General features: G+C 32.7%; 1 protein-coding gene across 1 annotated transcript; it reads left to right on the top strand.

The window, feature by feature from the left end:
- The first annotated feature begins 13,546 nt into the window (after window positions 1–13,546).
- LOC123897426 (protein MICRORCHIDIA 6-like) lies at window positions 13,547–25,389 on the top strand. The gene is made up of 20 exons (XM_045948065.1): window positions 13,547–13,707; window positions 13,936–14,299; window positions 14,544–14,621; window positions 14,723–14,757; window positions 15,252–15,330; window positions 15,471–15,560; window positions 15,642–15,717; window positions 16,334–16,412; window positions 18,439–18,567; window positions 18,894–18,992; window positions 19,077–19,178; window positions 19,262–19,408; window positions 19,568–19,657; window positions 21,138–21,189; window positions 21,749–21,860; window positions 22,730–22,821; window positions 23,005–23,111; window positions 24,324–24,403; window positions 24,556–24,598; window positions 24,980–25,389. The coding sequence occupies exons 2-20, from the start codon at window positions 13,948–13,950 to the stop codon at window positions 25,070–25,072; spliced, it is 1,935 nt and encodes a 644-aa protein (XP_045804021.1). The 5' UTR covers window positions 13,547–13,707; window positions 13,936–13,947; the 3' UTR covers window positions 25,073–25,389.
- Window positions 25,390–25,814: the final 425 nt, after the last annotated feature.

Below are 25,814 nucleotides of genomic sequence, written 5' to 3'. Positions count from 1 at the left end.
ATAGTTAATTATGACTTTAGGAGATTTATATTTATATATGTATATATAGTGTGAAAGTTTTATAAAGTTTGATTTAATTTGGAGTGTTGTGGTTGGCTTAATGTTGAGGGAAAGAGGTTATAGAAATGATATGATTGTGATGTGTAAAGTTAAGTTTTTTTTTTTTTTTTTTGTGAATGTGATTTTTGCTTGTGTACAATGGACGGCCGCCGTCTTGTTAAGATGGGAAGGATACACGTGTCAAAAGGAGGATGAAATTAGGAACTTTTGTTGTTGTTGATGTTAGCCGGCCACATTAACATTGCTTGATTAATTAGATTTAAGCATGAAAAAAAATGGATTTGATGAATATAAGCATGGTTATTGGTTAATTAAGGAGACGGTGCACATGGTAGCACGTGATATGTGTGAAAGAAGAACGCGCAAAGATAGGGTATATTATAGGGTATAGTAATAGTATATAGGGTTGGGAATAGGCCAGGCGGCCTACAGGGGCCTTCGGCCTGGCCTGTATAAGCCTGGTCTGGTCTGGTCTGATTATTAAAAATGACAGGCTTAGGCTTTGAAAATGGCCTGTTTACATAAATAGGCCAGGCTTAGGCTTCTAAAAAGGCCTACGAAGCCTGATAGGCCGGCCTGTTTATAATAATTATTATTTATATAATATTATTATTTATATCTTATAAAAAATCTTATTTATAATAATTATTATTTTTCGTAATCGTATTTGTTATTTTATTAGTTTTTAATTATTGTGTTAATCATATTATTAGTTTTTTCTTAATGTTGTAGAAATTATAAAAATTTAAATGTGAACTTTTTAAGGCATGTTTAGCCTATTTAAAAAAACTATATAGAGAAGCTTTAATGTAACACATGCTTTTAAACAGGCTACAAGGCCAGGCCAGGCTTTTAAAAGGCTCAGGCCAGGCCAAAAAAAATAACATTTAATAGGCCGCAGGCCAGGCTCAGGCCTGAAAAAAAATCATAGGCCAGGCTCAGGCCTGTCAAGGCCTGGCCTGGCCTGGCATGTTCCCAACCCTAATAGTATAGTTGGTTGTCTCGGTCTCTTTAAGTATGTGGTCAGGAAGTTAGATTTTCGGCTCATGTATATAGAGAAAATTCGATTAGGAGGGGTGAACATACCTTGTGTGTCTCACAAATTCCCTAGCGAAGACTCGTCATTGCTAATAGTGGTGGAAACTTTGTATCAATATCATGGTAACAAAAAAAATAGTATAGTTGGTTCAGTGATAATTGATGCTGAACTTTGTATGAAGGACTATGATTCGATCCCCACAACTAAGATCCGAGGAAGATGTAATCACTTGATGCCAAAATTGACATCTGAATGAAATTAGACAGTATAGTGGGACGGATACTTGTGGTGATAAAAAAAAAAAAAGTAATTGGCATGGTGAAGTGGCGTGGTTTGTGAATGATTAGGTAATGAAGGAAAATAATTAAGAATAGAGGCATGGAAAAGGAATGGGACATTTTGGTGGCATATTCCATATGGTTGTGTTAATTTTGTTTCAATTATTAAATGTAATTAATGTTATCTACTTATCTTTAACAGCTAGCTAGTACATCAAAGAGAGATAACATTAAAATGATACTGTTGATGGATTTCATCGATTCCAATTTTGTGATCGTTAGTTACCATATTATATTTTGTATTAGGTGTATGTTTATATGTACTTAGTGATTTTTTTTGCCTTGTTACATAGTACAATGAATATGGATGTGTCACAGCTAGATTATATGGATTGTACCAAACAATTTATCATTGAAATCTTCGGTTAATAGTTATAGGATTTGTTAGCTATGTGAAATTAAATCATGAATGAAAATTACTTATGTCAAAGTGAAATGGATTGATTAATTCAATGAACTAGCTAAGAATTCGTTCAAGTTAGGCCAATTAAAAAGAACAATAATGTAAGTACGTACATAATACATTGAACTTTGACTACTTACTGTAATATATGCCAATTATTGACTAGACTAAAAGTAGACCATAAGATTAGTTAGTTATATACTTATATTAGACTATAGTAGTACATTTACATAAACTTACCCACTTTTCTTCCGTTTTAATTAATAATCTCTAGCTAGTACATCTTGTTGAATTTTAAAGTCAAAGGTATCAATGCTTTAATTTAAATGAATTCATCTTCCATAGTAGCATATTAGTGAGGTGGATTGTATGCGAAGCAAAAACCAAAGCCAATAGTGAAAGTCAATTTAAAGGAGAAACGCACTATAGATCTAGAGAGAGATATAGGAGATAAAACAAATAAATATTAAACAATGACATATGATATGGGCAAGGATAATTTATGATATGTGTAAAGTGCGGTGGTAGTTGTTTTGGATTAGAATTTTAGGCTAAATTAACTAACATACATCGGCTCAACGTCACGTCTATTGATCTATAATATAATTTTTCACTGTTTTATCAAGTATGCATTACTCTAAGTTTATACTGATTTTTGCGTCGGAGCATTTTCTACGGGTATCCCATCTTTCATTGTCGGATGTCTTCAACAACATCTAGCTCGAAGCATTTCTTCCCATGATCCACCACAGTGAGTTCTTTACTTTCTAATTTATCCCATCGGATAAATCTAAGTTTTGTTTAGAATAGTAGTAAAAGCCTCAAAGATAAATATGCTTAACACACGCTTCTTATACATCGGACATCTAGTTAATCACGTTCAAATGAATTAACCATAACTTTTAACTTGAATATTAAAATTAACAACCTATTCTATTATAAGTTTCACATTGACTAGAGATATGACATAAAATTTATAAGAATAGTGCAAACCTCAACTCTCTAGCTAACTTTTGTGGTTGAGTATAGACCTCTCAAATTCTAATATATTGTATTCAATTGAATTAACTGCATTCTTAACGTCATTATTCAGATATCGCGAATAAGCGAATAAGTGAGCTTTCACTACACATTAAAGAGGAAGAAAAGGACAAAGCCAACTAAACTATAATCCTAGTCGATCAACACCACACAACTAAAAAATACCAACCAGCCTGTCTATTTCACATAGTGATAGTGTATAGCTGTTAACTAACTAACAAATTAATATGAAGAGCTAGAAAATAACAAGAATTACACATACTATCTTGCTGTGTGATCATGTGTGGAATTTAATTTGTTGGATTGGACAGTTAGTAGTACTAACAACAACAACAACAGTAGTAAAGTTTTAAAGTTATTTTTAAATTTTTTTCTTTTTGTGTGGAAAGTGCTTAAGCTTAGTGAGCGTTGACGCTTTGCGTGCGGAATGTCACGGTATCAAAGGAAGCGTGAAATTCAAGGAATCCAATCATTAAATATGTAATTATCATATGATTCATGTCACATGCCGCCAACCATATTTTGCAGTAATCCTTGCTTTAATTCTTCCATTGCCTCTCCTTTCTTAGTGTGAAATGAAATGCATGAATCATGTCACGCTGTAATACCATGCTGTAAGGTGCAAAATCCACACCTTCAGCTTTACCATTCCAAATTTAAAAAGTCATCTATAAACTATAGTATACTTACTTAGAGTGTAGTGTAGCTATAATTCAAATTTTAGATCGGTGTTCCGTTTTATAATCAAATTTGTATAATGTTTTGAGATATTGTCCGTTTTAGTTTGCTAATGAGTTTTTACAATTTTGATTTTGTAAAAGGTGTTATTAGTACGGTGGACTAAAGAATATGAGTATTATCAACAATAAATTTGTTTGAGTGGTAAGGGTTTTGATCCCCTTAACTTAAGTATGTGGTTAGGAGTTTGATTTCTGATTCATGCGTAAGGAGAAAATTCGGTTGGGAGGGGAAGAACTCACCTTGTGTGCCCCACAGGTTCCCAAACGAAGATTAGTCATGCTAACAATGGTGGAAATTTCGTACCAATATCACGGAGATTAGTTGTCTTTAATTTTGAATTTCAAATGATGTGGAACTTTTAGATGTACCGAAACAAAAGGCATAATCAAAAATAATTTTAATCACTTTTTAGTTTTAACTTTAAAAAAGTACGTAATTTTTTTTCTTTGTATTTTTTAAAGTGATTTTTACAATAACTTAATTAAAAATAAAGTTATTTCAAATTCACTATTTTATAAAGGAAAATGTTAAACCGTGCTCTTGGGGTACTAGTTAAGGATACAAATATAGAAGTTGTATCTCGTAAATATGTGCATTCAATGTTTTAATGATATGAAAAGTTATTCTCTCTCATGATTAATTTTAGGCTTAAATGCAGTTTTGGCCCCTCAAGTTTCACAATTGCTTAATTTTGGCCCCCCACATTTCAATTGCTTGATTTTAACCCTCTAAATTTCACAATTGCTTGATTTTAGCCCTCCAAGTTTCAATTGCTCGATTTTGGCCCCCCAAGTTTACCCTATTTTGCATTTGTTAGCCCCCCGTTGACTTTTTTGACTATAAATTGCTTATGTGACATTTTAAAAAAATTAAAAATATGTTTTAATTAAAAAATAATAATATTTGCTTTTATAAAAATGTATTAAAATTTGTTTTTTTAATAAAAAGTTTAATAATTATTTTTTATTTAAAAAAAAGTTTACAAAGTTTTTAAAAAATAATTCATAAAATGTCGTTTTTTACTTTTTTATATAACAAAATTATTTTACAAACTATATATAATAATAAAAAAATTATAATTTAGTTTTTAAAAAACAATTTGTAATTTATTTATTTATTTTTAAATACTTATTTAATTTTAAAATGCCACATAACCAATTTTTAATCAAAATATTCAACGGGGGGCTAGCAAATGCAAAAGGGGGTAAACTTGAGGGGCCAAAATCGAGCAATTGAAACTTGGAGGGCTAAAACCAAGCAATTGTGAAACTTAGGGGGTTAAAATCAAGCAATTAAAATGTGGGGGACCAAAATCAAGCAATTGTGAAACTTGGGGGGCCAAAACTGCATTTAAGCCTTAATTTTATCATTTGTTTCCCCACATACTTATCAAAAAAGTTATTAAAATTATTCTCTCTTAACTAGTGCCCCAGGGCACTGTTTAGCATGACCCTTTTATAAATGAAAAGAGTAATTTTGATATTCAGCTACTTAAATATTCATTTTTAAAATAAAAACAAAAAAAATTATCTCTCAAAAAAAAATTATTCTTTTTTATAAAAAAAAAAACTATTTAAAACAACTTCTTTTAGAGAGCTTTTGAAATTTTATCATCCAAATTTTATTTTAACAAAATGGTAAAATACTTAAAACAACATTTTAAAAGAAACTATTTGTTCTGAACTAGGCCTAAGGCCCAATCACCGAGGATCTTCTTTCTTGCGTCGAACCCGGCTCAATCGCCACTGACCCTAGGTCGCGTCGTCCTGTCCAACAGTCAAGGAAGCTAGTATTCTGTAATGGCTGACATCGAAATGATTGACATTTACTGTCATTCATGATTTTTCAGTCGTTATTACGACAATCATTAATGGCGAGGACATCATATTCGTCCTCACATTAGTGAATTTGACTCTGGGCTACGGACTATATTTATTCTTCTCATACATAATACTCGGGTATAATATTTTCTATCTCTAAACATTCATTTCACGCATAAGCTGACTTGAGTATCGGAGCGTCAACAGATACAACTACCTCTCCAAGACAACCGTGCTGCAGAAAACCAACTACATCGATTCTGATAAGATAAGATCACTATTTAAACTAATTTCTATTAAAAAATTGTTACAGTTTTTTTAACCAATAAACAATACAACCTAAAAGTCATTTTTAATTAAAATAACTGAAACTGACGGACCCAATTATAAATAATTTTAATAACTTTTTTGCTTTTTAATCCATTAAGTGAGTCGTACTAAGATTATAGATTTATAGTATGAGAATTGTTGATTGCGTTGCGTCATCACACCCTCAGGCTTTAGTCACCATCGCCTACTAACCAAAGAGTAGGGATCTAATTTAAATTCAACTCTACGGCATTTTCCTGACCTACCAAAGCTCTTATGTAGCATCTTAATTTTCCTATGCCAATAGAGCAAGTATTATGTTTTAGTTTTTTCTATTTTAAATTTAATTCATTTACTTTTAGTCTCTCTTATTTAATATAAATATTCAAATTTTCAATAGTTTTGCATACAAACAAGTTCCTTAATTTTTCAATTTGAATTTTACGTGGGAGGCCTGCGACCTCGCCGCTCATTCTTGCAGCTACTTTGGTTATGTAGTATTTGAATTGTGTGAAATGAGCATAATAATAAGATATTCAAGGCTAAGGAAGCTACGGTTCATTAGATGCTAGATAAAGTAAAATTACATCCGTTTTGGTGAATGAAAGTCTATAATGTTAATCTCGGCTTAATTTTTCACATGTGGTGGTCGAACTCCTTTGTTTGTATGGGCATCGATTAAAAAGTGTTTATGTTCTTATGCTTGCTGTCAACTCTAGAAGTTCTGTCTGACACACCTTGTGTTAATCTAGACTTGTTATTGTTATTAATATAAAGGTTTAACTATACATTTGGTCCCTTACGTTTATTTTAGGTTTTAATTTGGTCCCTTACGTTTAAAAAGTATCAATTTGGTCCCTTACGTTTATTTTAGGTATCAATTTGGTCCTTTCCGTCAATTTTGTCACATGTGGCAGTCAATTTGCATATGTGGATTGACACGTGGCACTTGGACACGCTGACACGTGTATTGTTCAAACGGTGTTAGTGTCAAAATTAACGGAAAGGACTAACTTGAAACCTAAAATAAACGTAAGGGACCAAATTGATACTTTTTAAACGTAAGGGACCAAATTGAAACCTAAAATAAACGTAAGGGACCAAATATATAGTTAAGCCTAATATAAAATCCATTTTTGCTTGTTAAAAAAATTTAAATTAAAAAATCATATATTTTATATAAGTTAAAGAAGTTATTTTTAGGATGCTTGTGATACTGAATATTGTACTATTTAAGATATGATGATTTTCCACTCATTACATTGTTTTTGTTAGCATAACTCAATTCATATGAATATTGAATTTAATATGTAAAGTCGGAGTTCAAATTCTAAATTTGCTACTTTTTTTTAACCAAACAAACTCAATGCATTTTATTAATTATCAAAAGTTCAATATATGAAAGAATAATCTCAAATTTATGAAAACTAGTTCAAAAATTAGCCGCCCTAACTAAAGTTTAAGCAACCAAATACACTTGCTACTTATTCACCTAAAAAGTGAATTTCTAATTATTAGACAGTTTGACAAAGAAAGAAAAAAACTATTCTTTTGAGTTGTCCCTCTCATAAACTTAAGTCCTAATATAAATATGTACGTTGTATATATCATGAATTTTCCATGTGGATTGAGGTTGAAAAATTGTATTTGTTACTATGACTTTTTTTTTATACAGATGAGGGCAAATAGCCCATTTGTTACTACTACTTTATATATACCTAATTATTAATCTAAGAATTATCATCTGGTCTGAATTTCCATATAGTGCTTCGAGTACATGCCTAAGCTAAGTTTAATCCTCAACTTTAACAATATTTAAATTTTTTAATTATGGTGGGTCGATCCATGAATGTTCTTCGATCTAGGTTCAAACCTTTGTACTCATCTAAACATGTCAATTTTGTAATTTTTAAAAGGCATTGTGTTAATATATTTTATAATTTTCATAACATAAAAAATTTGTGCTTAATTTGAATGACTTGATTTTTATAATAGTCAATCCATAATGATCTGCCTCTAGAGCATATGCTCATAATATAGTATGTGTAGCTTCATCTAATTCGAATGATCACAGTTCGCAAATGGACCTTGACTCAATCCGGAACACATATCATGCAAAAATGATCTATTAAGTTAATTATCCATCTATTCATTGCTCTTTCTTTCACCCCTTGTTAAGTACCATTTGTTGGATCATTTATCCAACATTGGACTTATATGTGAATAATGTGAATAATTATGTATTGTAGACTGTCACTTAAGTTAAGTCCAATTATAAGTGATTTACTAAGATTTGACTAAAGTGGACTTGTGAGTATCTGATAGGGTGTGGGTCTTTAATGTGTAGAGACCAATGGATAATTTTATTTTGTGATGGGTTAAAATAGAAAAATATCAATAGTTAACCCTAGTTTGAGTTCTATAAATAAGGAGGTTATGGTCCGCGGGTCACACACAGTTGCTACCGCTCTTTGACGACATCTCAGTATCACAGATACAGAGAGAATAACTAAAGGGTTCTCACATAGAGAGTGTGTTGATCTGGAAGACCCAACCACAACATTATCCGGTCATTATGAATTAAGGTACGCTTTCACTCTAATATTTATATTTTATTTTTTGATGATTAACATGATCGACTCTAGGGTTTATGAATCAAATTTAATTCTAACAATTCCTCTGCGTATTCTTTGAACACCCACTTGAAAAAACTTTGAATACACTTTTTTCTTGAACGGAAACTAGTATACACTAACAATCGTTAATCCCATACCATAAACAATTTGACCAATTACTTTGGACAGTTGATATCCAAAGTTAAAAGAAAATAAAATCATCGAGTACTATATGTAAATGATCAATTTTGTTAAGGTTTTGCTTCCTTGATGCAAGCAAAGTCAAAAGAAAATAAAATCAGTGTTGATTATTTTATCCTACGCCTACATGGGGTACCAGTTGTGTGCTTCTAAAATGTTGATACTTCTTCCGGTCCTTTTTATAAGAAACACTTTGAAAAAATTACATATACCAAGGAAACACATTTAACATAGTTATTTTCATTTAATACTCTTATAAATTTAAATTTATTCCATGTATACCCTTATTTAATTACTTTTTATTCAACTAACTTACTTATTTTTAAAGGGTCTTGTTAACATGTGCCCTAAGGGCACATGTTAAGATATCCTGATATAGAAAATCAACATTTAATGATACAAGAAATTTAATGCTTCAAAAGTCAAAATACATAAGTTAGCATTTAATAATTTCTATTTTTGTTTCCTTAACATGTGTCTTAAGGGCACATGTTAACATTCTCCATTTTTAAATTCTCACTCATAATAAATAAGGGCATAAGTGAAATTGAACATTTAAACCATTTGAAAATTGGTCAAAGTTTCTTATAAAAAGGACCAATTTTTTTTCCCAAAGTGTTATTTATAAAAAGGACCGGAGGGAGTATTTTTCATGTAATATATAGAATGCCACATACTTCCTCCGGTCTTTAATATAAGAGAAATTTTACTTTTTAAATTTATTGATAATTTAATGTATCTAACCTATAATATGGACTAGATACATTAGATTCTTAATGAATCTAAAAAGTAAAGTTTCTCTTATATTAAAACCGAAGGAAGTATTAAATACATACAAAGTTGACTTTAAGTCTGTATATAACGTATTAAATAATTTGTGTCTTCATGTACAGTTCAGTAAAAAAAATAAAAAGCTATGCAATCAACGTTTTTTGCGATGAAGATGAACAGTTTATTGACAAAAAGAAAGAATGTTGGAGTGAGAATAGAGTAAGAGGGAGTGTTATGTGATTTTTTTAGTTGGTGTTTAAATCTCAACCCTTCATTTTTTAGTTGGTGTTTAAATCTCATATTCTCATATAAACATGTCATTTCTTGTGTAGTTTAAATTGTCTCACCCCTACTCCGCTCGACACCAATTTGAATGCACTTTAGGGTTTTATTCTTTTATCCCTCATAATTAACCCTAAAATTAATTGTTTATCAATAATCTCAAAATCATTTCTTAAATTAATCCAAAAGTTCACTATCCACAACTTGTAATCTCCGAACCATCAAGCCAATCCCTAAATCCCTAATAGGGTAATCTCGTGTGAGTTAATCCTTGTTACTTTTCTTTATTCTCTTTCACCTCAAAATCAATTTTGAATACCTTGTTTGTGTTGCGCCTAGGAGAAGACGCAAGACATTAATCCTCATCTCTTCCATTCCAATCTTGAGAGCAACATATTTAGTCTAAATAGAGAGTTTGAGATACAATTGAGAAAATTTATGATTTCTATAGTTCACATGTGTGCCTTGTGTTTTTAAACCCCATTGTAAGAAAAAAGAGATTATATGGTATTGTGAAGTGAAACTTTGCTCCTTGTATCTTTTTTCATTGCACAAATGGGTGATTTGTGGCAGGAAAAGGTTGAGAATATAAGCCTATATACTTAATTATATATGTTTATTAAAAATAAAAAGACAAACAAAAAAATTATTAGGAACGAAGAAACTTGCATCTTCTTTCTCCCCATCACTCATCGTTGCCTTTCTTCTTCCTCTTGCAGTCGTTGCCCTCTGCAAATGAATTTTGAGTTTGGTAATAACTTGACTTACAATTATAGCATAATAATTTTAGATTGTTGAGTTCAATCATACTTAATTAAGAGGAAGAGTGGTTCTAATTTTTTTTAACAACTATGATACATTGGGAAAACAGACATAGAGAAAATAAAACAACACAATCACAACGCAAGAATCTAATGTGAAAATTCTAAAATCGGAGAAAAAACCACAGTCATTGTCAAAACCGACAATCATAGAATAAACACTATGTGAAAATTGTTACAACATACTCCATCCGTCCCAAATTATAAGAAAAAAAATCCATTTTTTTGTCCCAAATTATAAGGGAGAAAGTCATTTTCAAGAATGTTTTTTTCTTATTCTCATAAAATTTGCAAATTACATTTAATTTTCCTTCTCTACCATTTTCTCAATAAACAACAACCAATAAAAATTGTTTTTACATCTTCCTATGCAACTTAATCCAAGGAAAACCACAAAAACATATTTCAAATTTTCATGTTTTACTTTTTCTTAATAAGTGTGATTTTTTTATTTTCTCTTATAATTCGGGACGGAGGGAGTATAGACTACCCTCAACTTTTTTCATGGCCCCCAGTACACTCGCACTCTCCAAAATAAATACCTAACTACATCTCACAACACTCTAATACAAGAGTACAAGAGACAAAACAAATAGTCAGATCTAAGCTTAAAGTGCTACTGACTGCTTGATAATACAAGAGCTCAATATTTCTCTATATATAACATTGAGCTCCCGCACCATTCACTTTTTTAAGCAATGTGAGACTTCTCCAATATAATTTCCTTGACATTTTTTCCTTTCATAAGCAATATGAGACTTACATTGCAATCAACCCTAACATGATATACTTCAAGCATCTTCAAGAACAAACCATAAACTATAAAAAATAAAATAAAATGGTAAGACGGTGACAACCAAAGAGACACCAAGGTGGTGTGTGGCAGTTGTTGGAGGAGAAGGGAGGAAAACCGTCGCCGCTGTGATGGATGGAAAAGGGTGATGACGACAACAAAATAAAAAGTGAGAGGCGACGATGAGTGAAAATGGAGGTTACACACACTCCTTTTTCTTTTATTTTTATTTTTTAATTAAAACAAATACTTAATTCTCCCTTTATATCTCAAGTTCTCAACCATGCGATCAATTTTTACTACGAGTTCAGGTCCTCTCTATTATCTTATTTGTCAAATTATCTAGTTTCTAAAACTTTTTAATGGCCCAAATTAAATGTTACAAATCTACTTCTTTTTAAATAATAGACTTAATTGAATTTTTTATCCTCCTATTTTATCAAACTCATAAAAATAGTCATCTTTGATCTCTATTTTCACGCAATTTTGGTCCCATCCCATTTTCTTCCTTAAAAAAGAGATAATTTTTGACGTCCTAATATTGATTTATTGTCTTCAACATGGAAATCTATAGATAAATATCATATTTTAGATCAATAATCACCTTTTTGACATCAAAAGTCGTCACCTTTGGGGCAAACATGAGTTAAGATCAAAATTGCAACAAATGTGAAAACAGGAGATCAAAGAGTTTAATTTTAAAATAGGGTCATGCTAAACAGTGCCCCCGAGACACTTGTTAAGCATACCTAAAAAGGAAATAAAAAATAAAATTTATATTGAAAAGACAACTTTTTGTACTTTTGAGGCATTGAATGCACGCATTTCAAAACATAATTTCTATTTTAACATGCTTAACGAGTGCCCCGAGGGCACTGTTTAGCATTTTCCTTTAAAATAAAGGACTATTTTCGCGAGTTTGATAAAATAGCAAACCAAAATGCAATTAAACCTACATAATAAATCAGATAAGAACCACTCTTCATCTCTCTGCCGCTGTATTTTTTTTCTTCTAAACTATCATTCCATAATTTGGGGTGTTTATTCATCAACCAATGAAAAACAAGCCATGTGCATGTGAAATAAAAGTTGATTACAAATTAGTTGTGAGTACCACATGTAAATCTCCTAATGTGCCTTGTTATCATTAGTTGGTGAATAAATATCTCAAATTATAAATGGGTAGAGTATTTCTCATTTTATTTTTATAATCTCTCCGCCGCTGTTATTTTAACTATAGATTATTTTAAATATTTATATATTCATATTTATTTTTTTGGTTATGATGATATGGGTACCTGAATTTTCTCCACCAATTCATTGTGAAAATTTCTCATCCCACCTACCCACTTTCTCACCATACCCCTGGAAATTTCATTTTTGCCCTTGGTTAAAAAATTCGGAACGCGTTTTCCGAATTTTTTTGCCTTCAAAAACAACTTCGGAATGTGTTTTCCGAATTTTTTCCAAATTTGAACTAAAAAAATTCGGAAAACGCGTTCCGAATTTTTTAATCAAGGGCAAAAATGAAATTTCCAGGGGTGTGGTGAGAAAGTGGGTAGTGGGATGAGAAATTTTCATTCATTGTTGGTATTTATCAAGCCCGGTCCACAAACACATGCAACAAGGGCTGTGGCCCAATCTCTCAAAAAAAAAAAAAACACCTAGTTTTTTTTTTTTTTTTTACAATAAAAAACACCGTTAAAAAACAAAACAAGTGAATTAAAAAAAAGACCAAACTTATGTACAATGCCTTATACACAGTTCTTCCTGTGCTAGATACATGGAGGTGGTTATTATTATTTAAAAATAGTTTTATTTTTTATTAAAAAATATTAAAAACTACCTTTTTGTGAGAGGAACGGGAAAAACTGCATCTAAAGCAATGCATATAAGTTTTGTCCTTAAAAAAAATAGGAATCAGAAAACAAACGTGTTTGTTTACAGAAACTACCATAGTACACAACCACCACCATAGGTCCGACAGCCAGCCACCCTGCCCATCACCACTATCGCCCTACCCACACCTCCTATTCGACTATTCTCAACAAAAACTCAATCTCTATCGAAGCTAAAACAAATGTACAAATTGATCTTTCATAATTTAGGGTTTCTAAAATTTGAAATTAAAAGCTGTTAGAATGTTTTTTTTTTTTTTTGTTTAGTTAGAATGTATTTTATATTTCTATTGATAGAATATGAATTTTTTTTTATATTAAGTAGCGGCATGTATCTATTATGTAAAAAAAATAAAATAAAAATATGATGAATTTATTAATAAAAAAAATTTCATATTAAAATTTTTGCTCAGTAAGATATTGTTATATTCATGAAAATCCCCACCAAAAATAAATTGTATCTCTCATCTCATCAGTCATCACCGTCCCGGCTTCTCTCCCTCCCTGTGAAATTCATAGCGTATCTGTCTGTCTGTCTGTCTGTCTGCATCACTTTCTACTTCTTTCCGCGTAAGGTAAATCCCCTTTCACTCTTTATTTTCTGCTAACTTTCCAATTTTTCCTCTGCATTTTCTTCCAAACCCTAATTCTCTTCCGCGTTTTTTCCAAACCCTAATTCTCTTCCGCGTATCTGTTCCAATTACCAATGAAGTTTGAGGAACTAAACTAACCTAGCTTGCATGTTAATAATGCATATGTTATTGTTCTAATTTGCTTGCTCTTTTTTAATGGTTTATTTATAGGGATAAATAGTTATGGGCAGTGTGGAAATTATTGATTTATTATCTAGTGATGATGAAAGTGAAAAGGTTGCTCCTGTAGCAATTGTTAAATTGGAGCCAGAATATGTTACAGGTGCCGAGAAACGGTGTTTGACTAGTGTTCGCCGACTAGCCAAGCATAAGAAATCATCTCAAAGACAACACGAGGCAAACGAAAATGTTAGTTATAATAGTAACTCCAGTAGTGTATTGGAGCAGGGACCTTCGCCGGTTCATGACACTGGCATATCTTATGCATCGTCCATTTGTGAAGCACCGCTTTCCAGACAGTTTTGGAAAGCTGGAAACTATGATGATGGGGTTGGTTCTCAAATTACAATCCAAGGTTAGAATTGATAAAACCTGCTATTTTGGTTTCATGGCTGTAACTTCCCTGGATAATCTTCTGTCAACTATGTTTGTATACATTGGGAAGTGTTAATAGATTTTTCTTTCCATTTGAATTTTGTGAGCATTGTAGTTTTCAGATATCACATGCTAGTTGCTAAGCTTTTTGCCTGTAGATACAGTACAGTGAGTTTTATCCATTCTAGATTACTTATGCATTTCTTAATCTTTTTGGGTTGCAGGTGGGAAAAACAACTATCTACATGTACACCCCATGTTCCTTCACTCAAATGCAACTTCACACAAGTGGGCATTTGGCGGTATGTTCTTATTCTAATCATCTACACAGACTTGCTCCTTCTTTATGAGTACTTTAATTGACCATCTTTGTGATTATTTATGTTTTTGTTTATGTTTGCAGCTTTAGCAGAGCTTCTTGATAATGCTGTTGATGAGGTGATTATTCCTGTTGGTTGAACTATTATTATATTAGCTGTAAGCCTGTAACTGAAAACAATGGGAGAGAATTCCTTATATAAAGAGAGAAAGTGATGGAAACTCTATTCTTAATATTGTTTTATTGAATAAATAAATTACTAACTTCACAGTAGACTGAGTTGGCATTCTTTGTGATACTGTTGAGTTAGCTCTTGCCAGCTACACTAGATTGTCTATTGCTTTGTGATACTGGCATTTCCCTGTGCCAGAAATAGTTCATCTTCTTTAGATGTCAGCATTTCTTGTTTTTCTTCTGCCTCAGTAGCTTTCTGGTTCATGAGTATTCCAATAAATTTTTAATTGTCATTGCATAGGTTATTGTGAAACCTGGATGTCTACTGTTGTCACTATTTTATGTTTTGTCAATGTTACAAACCATCATTTCACATTCTAATACCTTTGTTTTTTGTTTGTACTTAATATTTTATGGTTGACATTTGTTCTTAGGATAGATCCAAAATGGAGCTACCTTTGTCAGCGTAGATAAAATATCAAATCCAAGAGATGGAAGTCCAGCATTGCTGATTCATGGTATGTTGCTTCTGGAACTCTTAGATATAGGTAGTTGGTAGCCATTTTGGGTTTAAGTTCCTAGTTTATGAAGGAACATGTTTGCACTGAACCTGATCATTCTAATTGTTTTGATTTTGATACTGGGACTTGGCAATCAGATGATGGTGGTGGCATGGATCCAGAAGCAATGCGTCGCTGCATGAGTTTTGGATTTTCAGATAAAAATTCAAAGCTTTCTATTGGACAGTGTATGGATTGTGCATCCTTTTTGCAATAATTTTGTTATTCTATTAAATCTCTTTCATAAACTTTTTAATTTGGTGTACTAGATGGAAATGGCTTCAAGACCAGTAGTATGAGGCTTGGTGCAGATGCAATAGTCTTCAGTCGTCATCTGAATAACGGGTATGGGTCAAAAAGTGAATATATGACTTTATAATATGTTGGTCTATAGCCTTAGAGAAATGTGAAGATGTAATAAGGTGTTTTATAACATTGAAACTATTGAGAAGTCCTACATTGGATGAAATATTGCCCGAATATGTGTTTAGAAGTGGCGGGCAAGAAATATTGCCTGAGAAGTCCCAACTCAAATTTTGAGATGGTATCAGCCTCTACAAGATCCGTGAGCTGCCCGCTACTGGGCCACTCGGTTCATGCTCCAGATGTCTAATCTTGAGCGTGAGAGTGCGTATTGAGAAGTCTCAATTGGATGAGATATGGCCTAAATATGTGTTTCTAAGTGGTTCGTAGTCTTCACCGTATAAGCTGATTTTGTAGGTTTGAGAATTTAACTAATGTGTCACGAGGTTGTATCTTAATGCCGATTTATTCTATATACTTGTATTATTACAGCCTTCTGTATTCTTTCTCTTGCAATCTTTGGACTGTCACTTCACTTGTTCAGATGACAGTGAGACAGAAAATGCTTTACAAATAGACAATAATATGTGAATTTATGTGGGACAAGTGAAATTGTTATTTTGTTTCTCTTTTCTTACTGTGTTTATACCTTGATCAGGATTTTGACTCAAAGCATTGGACTTCTGTCATATACATTTTTGATGCGAACACATCTTGACAGAATAGTAGTACCGATGGTAAGTGGTATTTTTCATTTTATTACCACTTAAAGGTTTTGGTTCAAATCAATCTCACCAAGCCGGATTGTCATTGACTTGGTCAGTAACCGGATCAGTGGCCGGACTAGTGATTCACTAGTTGAACCACATGAGCTGGTATATATTATACCTCTGTTCCTTTTAAGTGACGTTTGCCGCTGTTTTACACAAGAATGAAATTAATAAATTTGATGGTTTTTTATGCAATTAATTGTCTTTTTCCTGCAATGACTTTGACTTTATTATCTAGGCACATATTTCTCTTTCTGCAATAAAAAATTAGGGGTATTATTGGCAAAACAATAGTTAATGTTGCATTGAACATTTGCGTCTCTATATTCGGGATGGTGTGGCACCACATCAAAGACAAGTTGGTAGAAGTAAAGGTAAAGGAGGATGAAGAGGAGTGTGAGTTGTTTTGTTAAGTATTAGACTATAGAGCAGCAAACCACGGGAAATCTCTCACCCGAAGATCCAATCTCACTTTTGGTCGACAGTGGAGCTCGACATGACTTATAGCTAAAGAGTTAGTGGTGTCCTTGTGACTGACTGTTGCTGACATGAAGACTTGTGAAGTTAGCATGGGAAATTGCAGTAGGTGTTAATTCAGAGGTGTCTGTCTAGTAGTAGAGATAAAAATTGGGAGCCACATTATGGTAATTGATGATTTTGTATTAGACTTGGGAGGAGGCTATATTGTTTTAAAGTTGAACGGTTGGAGACCACAGGTAGAAGTAGAACTATTATGGATTGAAGGAAGAATACAAATTAAAGTTGAACGGTTGGAAACCACAGGTAGAAGTAAAACTATTATGGATTGAAGGAAGAATACAATGAGCTTTGAGAACAATGTGTGCATGGTTAGGCGCAAAGGGTGTCATATTGGGTTTAAGATAGGAACCAACTGACATCCTTACAAAGGATCATCCAAGATATGGATGTTGACGGAGAGGAATCTCTGCCAATAGTAGGGCAGCAAGGAGACTCATTTTTTGAAGAAGAGCTTAAGCATCCATCTATTTTCCAAAGTAGAAATGGTCTTTCACCCCATAAATGCCATCATCATGCCATCAATTTACAACTCAATAGCAACTCAATAAGTGTCCGACCCTATCGATATGCCTATCACCATAAAGATGTTGAGAAACAAGCGGGAAGGTTGCTGGCAGAGGGAAAACTTAGATAGTATACGTCCTTTATCTCTTCCAGTGATATTAGTAAAAAACAAGGATAGGACTTGGAGGATGTGCGTGGACTATTGAGCATTAAACAAGGTAACCATACCTGACAAATATCCGATTTCTACCATTAACGAGCTGTTGGATGAACTGCATGTGTCACAAGGCTATGCTTGAAGGCCCAAGGCTATCTCTCAAGGCCCAATGTTTGAGTATAGGAGGGGGGAAAGAATGTATGGGATATTCTGACTGTTAACCAATTTGTCAGGGGCTAGAGATTATTTTCTTAGCTGGGACCTTTTTCTCTTTATTATTTTACTTCCTCGAACACTCATTGAAATACAACTTACCGTTTCTGATAGCAGTAGCTGCCAAACTATATATTATAGAACACAACTATTGTGTGATTCGTCTTTACCCCTCTTTTGATTGGCAATATTTTTGTATGTGCACATGCATTTCTCTGGTTACTTGCATGCTATTAGCTTAGTAATGTTATCCTGGATATTGCTGGGCCCACTTTACTATTTTCCTCTCGTCAATCATTATGACTGAAATATAGAATGTCTGAGACTTGGTATTTTAGAATATCTTGGTTTAGCTTCATGACATCGTACCAAAGCCTTTGTGGCGACGTTGTCAATAGTTTGATCCTTGCCACTTCAATATAAAGTTGAACTTTAACCAACCTGAATACTAAAAGGGGTATTTTAGATGGTGATTTTATGCATTGCATTGTCTGTAGTTATTTTCAGCTGATAAATTTGTCTATACTGAAGATTCTAGTAGTTTCAATTGCCATCGCTAACCAATCTTGTCAATTTCAGGTGAATTATGAGTTTAATACCTCAACTAGATCATTGGACATGTTAAATGGCAACGAACATTTTATGGAGAATTTATCATTGCTGTTACGTTGGTCACCATATTCATCAGAAACAGATCTTCTAAAACAGGTCAGTTTTTATGTTTCCCTTCCATCCCCTGACGATTGGCTGACTCTATCCAAACATACTAATGATTAGCATACTTGTCTTTTTCCTTGTTATTGTTGACAATAACTTCCTAGCATCTTGAACTTAATGTTTGGTTTGATGATACCTATTTTTTTCCGTTCTTGTTCGCACTTAAATTTGGCTTCTCTTTGTATTGCAATTCTTTGACTCTAGAATGTTCAACTAACTTCCTAAGCTCTGGAACATCATTACATTGGATATAAATATGATACTCAGGTATACTATTATAGCTTATTTTGACTCACATATATTCATCACTCTTGCAGTTTGATAACATGGGATCTCACGGCACTAAAGTTATCGTCTACAATTTGTGGTTTAATGATGAGGGGATTACAGAGTTGGATTTTGATACAGATCCCAAGGTTGCATTTTTATTTTATTGGTTTTCCTTTTAGCCTTGTGTTGAAATCTTCCTTTCTTATGGGGAGATTTATTCTCATATGCAGGATATTCGTATTGCTTGGGATATCAAGAAACTCGGCACTAAACCTGCATTGAAGAGAATCCAGGAGGAACATATTGCTGAACGATTTCGTTACTCTTTACGTGTATGCTTAAATTATTAAAATTGTGCCTACATGTGTCCTTTTTGAGGTTGAAATTTATTGAGTCTAACTATCATGTTTCACAGGTGTACTTGTCCATATTGTACTTGCGGTTACCAACAACTTTCCAAATTATATTGAGAGGGGAAGCTGTGAAGCCACATAGCATTGCCGATGATCTTAAACTAGTCCAATTTGTCAAATATTCACCACAATGTAGTGGACATGTAGAGGTTATCATTTTAATCTTTTGAAATGTTCATTATATATTATATATAAATATAGAGGATCAGTTTTCTTGTGCTGTCGAGGAAAGATTATCTTATTCTAGCTATAGTTAACCATTTTTTTTCTTCAAATTATTAATATTATTATTTGGATTAACCGTGTAGGAACTTTATGTAACAATTGGATTTCTTAAGGAAGCCCCTGATATCAATATCCATGGTTTCAATGTATATCACAAAGATCGGCTGATACTGGTAATTATCACCCTTAAATGTTCTAACATGCCTAGATTGAGGCAACTTTTTTTACTCGATGATTGATCAATATGGATTGGTTAATTGTTTTGCAAATTTGAAATATTTAGCTGGGGTTTGTAAAGCAGTCTGCTTTGCTTTGTGTTATTTTCTAGGATTGGAAAAGGGGGTGGGGAGGGGTTTGGGGGTTAAACAAGGACATATGGTTTCCATTTACCTTAATAATTGTAGAATGATAACATTGATAGGTCTGGCATAATGATATGAATTTTTTTTCAACGCGTGGAGTTGATCATATGATTCAGTAATGTAAAATAAGTTTCCCGATTACCATATTTTGGCAGAATGCATCTACTTGATACATCATTGGATATCTTAGTTAACTAGTGTTTTTCAGGATATTATTATCCACTAGTTATATTACCCTGTGTGTATTGGTAAATACACATGAATCCAGAATGTATTTTTTCAAAATAACAAGTCTTCATTATACTTTATACCTTTCATACTTGCATGGAATTAGTTGAACCTGGACCTTTCTGAGAAACTGACTGACACATTTGTTATCAAAGTGACATTTTGCTTATAATTTTTTTATCAAATGTCATGAAAAGAAATGGCAATTTATATATTGTAGTGAAACATCTACAAGTAGGCAAATTAGAACCCATGCCATAAATCCACCAGCCCTTACTTTTTGATTTTATGACAAAATGATCGCTTTAGTTGGTAAAGAAGGCAAAATAGGAAAGGTTGTGTGGTTGACTTGTAGTGTTTAGAATATCTTGTTTGATAACAAAGCATGCAATGAGAACTAAAATGTTGTATTTATTTTTGATTTGATAAATCAAATTTTATTGGAAGATAACTGTTATAAAGAAACAGAAGGATAAAACCTCCGCATGAGCGTCCCGTAAGTACAGTTCAGTTGGTAGCTGTAGGGACGCTGATATGCAGTGGCCCGGGTTTGAACCTGGGATTCCACACTTCTCCACTTTAAAAAATGTGAGTCTAGCCTCTAGGCTACTAGACAAAAAAAACTCATGCATGTTTAAATGACAGAGAAGAGAAAAGTAACTCAAACAAAAGGACTCTTCTATCTCTGCATGTTTTATTAAGAAGATGCCTGTAAATATGACATGTATTGAGCACAAAAGAAATGCCTTGAATCCAGTTTTGTTTAATAATTAGAAGAAGAGACATTTCACTGTAAAAATCATCTTTTTAAAGCTGAAGATACTAAAGAAAGTGAGAGTTTATTTCCAATCAATTTTTCTGTACTCTAAGCTTTAAAACTAAGCACTTTAAGTTGCTTCGATTTCTGAATGCTCAGATTCAGAGTATCAAGTACTTGGCAATTAAAATTCAAATTTAGCCTCATCAATTTTCTTGAAATTTTTTATCTCCACAAACATTGGCATGTATTCTGTCCTTTTTTCCTCCGCCTTTGCTAATGCTATTGCTTCCTTTTCAATGTCAGCCGTTTTGGAAGGTTGTAAGATATTTAGACAGTAGAGGGAGAGGAGTTGTTGGTGAGTAACTCATTACTATGCAATGACTAGTTTGATATTTATGCAAAATTGATATTTTGACACAAATTTGACAACAAAAATTGACAAGAAATTGGATGGCTAATGCCATTCAAATATGTGGTTAATTATGTTTAGTGGATGATGAATGAATATAACAAGGTTTAACAATTCATTAACTATTCATTGAGCATAATAACCACAATCATTGATGTCGTTAACTATGATTTTCGGGTGTTCAAATATACATAATATCCATTCTAAGTATGGAAATTATGTTCAAATATATATAATTTTCAGATTTTCAAATATACATTATATATTACCACAATCTTTGTTCAAATATACACCAAAATTTTGATTAATGACATTCAAAATTGTGGAAAATTATGTTTTCTGGATGGTGAATGAGTTGCGAAGTAATTAACCATATATTTAAACTGCATTTACCATCTAAATTGTTTTCAAATTTTGTTGTCCCATTTTGTGTTAAAATAGCACAATTCTTGCAGCTATACTGAATCTCTAAAGTATGAGTCTAACTATGTTAACCTTGTGATAGGTATCATGCAAGCAAATTTTATTGAGCCAACTCATGATAAACAAGATTTTGAGAAAACTTCCCTGTTTCAAAAAGTAGAAGCCCGATTGAAGGAAATGACATGGGAATACTGGTATAGTTTTTGTGCTTGCGTTCTTTATTTATGCATTTCCCGCTCCCACATCCTGTCTCACTCTAACATATTCTCTACTTTTGAAGCATGCTAGTGTTGGATTTTATTTAATAGTTAAATCGTTGTGCAGGCATTATTTAAAACAAAAGGTTGAATTTTCCCATAAGTCCTTAAAATCATTGATTTATCAATGAGGTCCTTGTTAAGTTTTAATAGTATCCTCATGCTTTTGATAGTTTTTAATTAGGCCCCTAATCACCAACTATCATGATTACATTATATACGAACATACCTGAATGTTTGAATGAACTATAAGGTATAGGCAAATGCTAACAAGTGCCCCTTGGGGCATCCTCCACCACTAGCTTAACCAGAACTGCCTCCCGACACCTTCCTCGTCATTGTCTCCTGATACCCTCCACTGCCAGGAAACCAATGTTCCTCGAAACCCTTGATCTCTACCGAAACACTCTGCCTCTGCCCCAACAGTTTTTACTCTATATACCATCATCGTCATTCAACACTATCTACCACCACCTCTGCTATGGTATCATTCTTCACTACCATTGCCACTGTTTAGCTCATAGTTTTATTATTGCTGCCACCTATTTGGTGGATTTTCTGGTGCAGTTAAACATCGAATGGGTTAAAGCTTATCTAATTTATACCATGTCCTACTTTTATCCAACTATTTTAATTAACAATCCTTGTTATCATATCCTAATCGCTAAACGATCCTTTAAAGTATACGGACTTGGTATAAGATTTAAGAAAACTACAAGGACAGAGTAATTTTACCAGAAAATAATTTATTTTATTTTGAAGTATTAATATTTGACACGTCCAATACTCTCTTTAAACCTCTGCAGGGATACTCATTGTAGACTAATTGGGTATCGGCCGGAAACTAAGCCTCGAACTCCAGTTATTAAACCACATCCATCACTGCAGAAACCACTTGGTATGGAATAACCATTCTTATAAAGCAAAAATTCCTCCTCTGTTTTCAATATTAATATAGCATGTTGGAATTTTGAACAAAACAAAATGAACCCTGAAAGCAGATCTGAGCTTGTTAACTGCTTCAGTGACATCACTAGCATATCCAATTTCATCAAACTAATGTTTCTTCATTGTTGTTCAGGATATCATAATAAGAGGAAGACAGATGAACTGATAAACCTTCAGAAGAGGAAAAAACATGCAAGTGAAGAATATTTATCTGGTATTGGTATCAGTCAGAATAAACAGGTTTGTATTGGCTCCTTGATCAGTATGTTGAAATCTTTTCATTTTGTTTATAATACATATTTTTTGAGCATAACATTCATAAAATTGGGTTCAAATAACTTTTTCTACTTTCCTTTACTTTCAATTTTAATTACAGAACTGCCATATTATTTTCACTTGTTTTATGTTTTCAAAGATTTATTCATAAAATAAAACGATGACTGAAATTGTTTTGTGTTTTACTTGTTTTCCATACAAATCTTTGAAAACATGAAACAACGTGACCAAGTTATTTAATTATACTAGATTAGTCCTCAAATTTTTTCCCCAATTAAGTGCTGTATGTATCATAACATGCACAACATTGTCCTTTTTTGAGTTTTCGTTCCATTTTAAAAAAGTCCATTTGGCCGTTAAGGTGCTGATGTGGCAAGTCCAATCTGTTTTTTTTTTCTTTCATGTGAATGAGTAACTTGATTTGGTATGAGTTGCAAATTAAAAATTAAAATTTTACAAATTGCATATTAGCAAAGTATTTAGTAGTAAAAGTAGTTGGTCTTATTATTTTAGATATTGAATTTTAAATAATTGTTTCATAATTGAATAGCTTACATCTCCCAACATTTGATTACTGAAAATTATATTATTGGATGGGTTGAATACCCTTCTTTGTGTTGTGCTTATGAAGTTATGAAAGTATAATAAGTACTTTTTGTGTTGGTTATACAAAAATTTAATTTAATGTGCATTAACTTTAACAAACAAATTGTGCAATGAACATCTAATTTGACTTGCCACATAGGCTTTTTTTCTAAGTAGAGTTAAATGGAAACTCAAAGGACAAAATCATTATGAGACTTAAAAGACCAAGTTGGAAAAATAAAAACTTAAAGGATTAATCTGGTACGTGTGCTTAGACGATTGGAGTTGTAAATTAAACAAAAGACTATATCATAGAGACATAGACCGATGGTGTGTCTGACCTTTCTCGGTCCCCACCATAGCTGGAGGCTGGACCTTTACAGTACCAAGTTGTCCTTTTATTGATACGCACATACGCACCATTTTTTCCACTATACTGTCATTGTTTAGTTTATAGAATTTTTTCATGCCATCTTACAATTTAGATCGCGGTATTGATAATCATGCAGACAGTAACTGCCCACATTTTTCACTTTGATTAATTTACTTGTAAAAGTATTTAATTCCACTTCACCCTTGTATTTTATGTAGATTACCACAACTCCTGCAGACCAGGTTGTAAACCCAGAGACTTTAAATTTGATACAAGAAAATAAGAAACTACGTGCAACGTGAGTATATTTCTAATTACCGCCAGTCCGATAATTCTTGATTGTATAGCAATTTGGATTGGTTTCATTTTCTCTTTCTGATTTCAGCAACATTTACCCAACTCAGTTCATGACAGTTATATATCTTATTTGTACTTTTCTTTTCCCTGCAGATGTCTAGAATTTGAAAGGAGAGGGGAAGAACTTAATTTCAAGGTAATGTTTGGTTAATTACTTTGATTTTCCTGTTTCCTAATTAGAACGGCTTTTGTACATTGTATGTTGGGCGAGTTGTATGCGAAGAATTATCGAGTACTGGGATTTTTGGATTCTGCATTAAAAATAACTATTCCAAATAATCCACCCCTAAAAAATTACATAGAAAAGATGAAACTCAAACCTTCACTAGTATAGTTTACGGTTGAAGTTTTGTATCCCTTCGCCGATGGATTTTGGTGATTTTTTGGTTGAAGTTTTGTATCCCTCTGATGGATTTGGGTGATTTTTTGTGAAATTTAAATCCTCTGCAGTGTTTGTAAAAAGTTAAAATTTGTTTATTGTCCTCTTGGTGATCTAGTAATGGCTATGATTGTGCAGGCAACGGAGCTTAGAAGTAAAATAGAGGAAGCCCAACATGAATATAATCGGCTTTTAGCTGAACTGCAGGCCCTAGATGTGAAAGAAGAGTAGTGTAGCTGTAATTCTTGCCATCAATTTTTTTTTCATTTGCCGAAGTAATGTTGTATGTATAGCTTAATCTTTTGTAGTCCCAAGCTTACCAGTTTTATGGGCACGTTAAAGGACCACAGGGTCTGAGATCCGGCCCATTTTGTATTACCCAAAAGGGTTTTTTCCCCAAGTTTTCTAGGGCATCCTTTGCAAGTAAATGTAAGCACAACTCTGAGATTAGCCACCTTATGTACATGTAAAAACACTGTAACATCAAGCCTACAAGGAATATGACGCCGTAACAGAAAAGTTAACGTGGTTGAGTTAATTTCAAAATATGATACAGGTTTTCTTTTTCTTCTGTTCCATGATCTTTGACACCGTGCCAGCCCGCCAAACATTGAATTTGAAACTTTTTTTTTTGGAAAGTGGTAGAGTTATCCTTGTGGGTGCATGGCGAATATATTATATGAAAGTTTTGTATGTAGGAATGTAGGACTATGTCAATGTCACTTCTGTTTGCTTTTTCATTTTTAAAAATAAAACGGTTTATATAGGAGAAAAAAGAATATGCATAGATAATATAAATAATTTTACACTGCAAACTAATGACAACCATGTATTTTGTCACTCCAATTTCTTGATATGCCATGGAAGTTTGAATCATTTTTATTGGTTGTTAGTGTAAAAGTAATTTATGTACATTGATGGTGCATCTCTATAATATACATAGCAAGAGCTCTCTCGTGCATTCTCATAAAAA

The sequence above is a fragment of the Trifolium pratense genome, linkage group LG7, assembly GCF_020283565.1.
Source record: "Trifolium pratense cultivar HEN17-A07 linkage group LG7, ARS_RC_1.1, whole genome shotgun sequence".
NCBI classification, from domain to species: Eukaryota; Viridiplantae; Streptophyta; class Magnoliopsida; order Fabales; family Fabaceae; genus Trifolium; species Trifolium pratense.
This window is presented reverse-complemented; position numbering and strand designations above follow the sequence as displayed.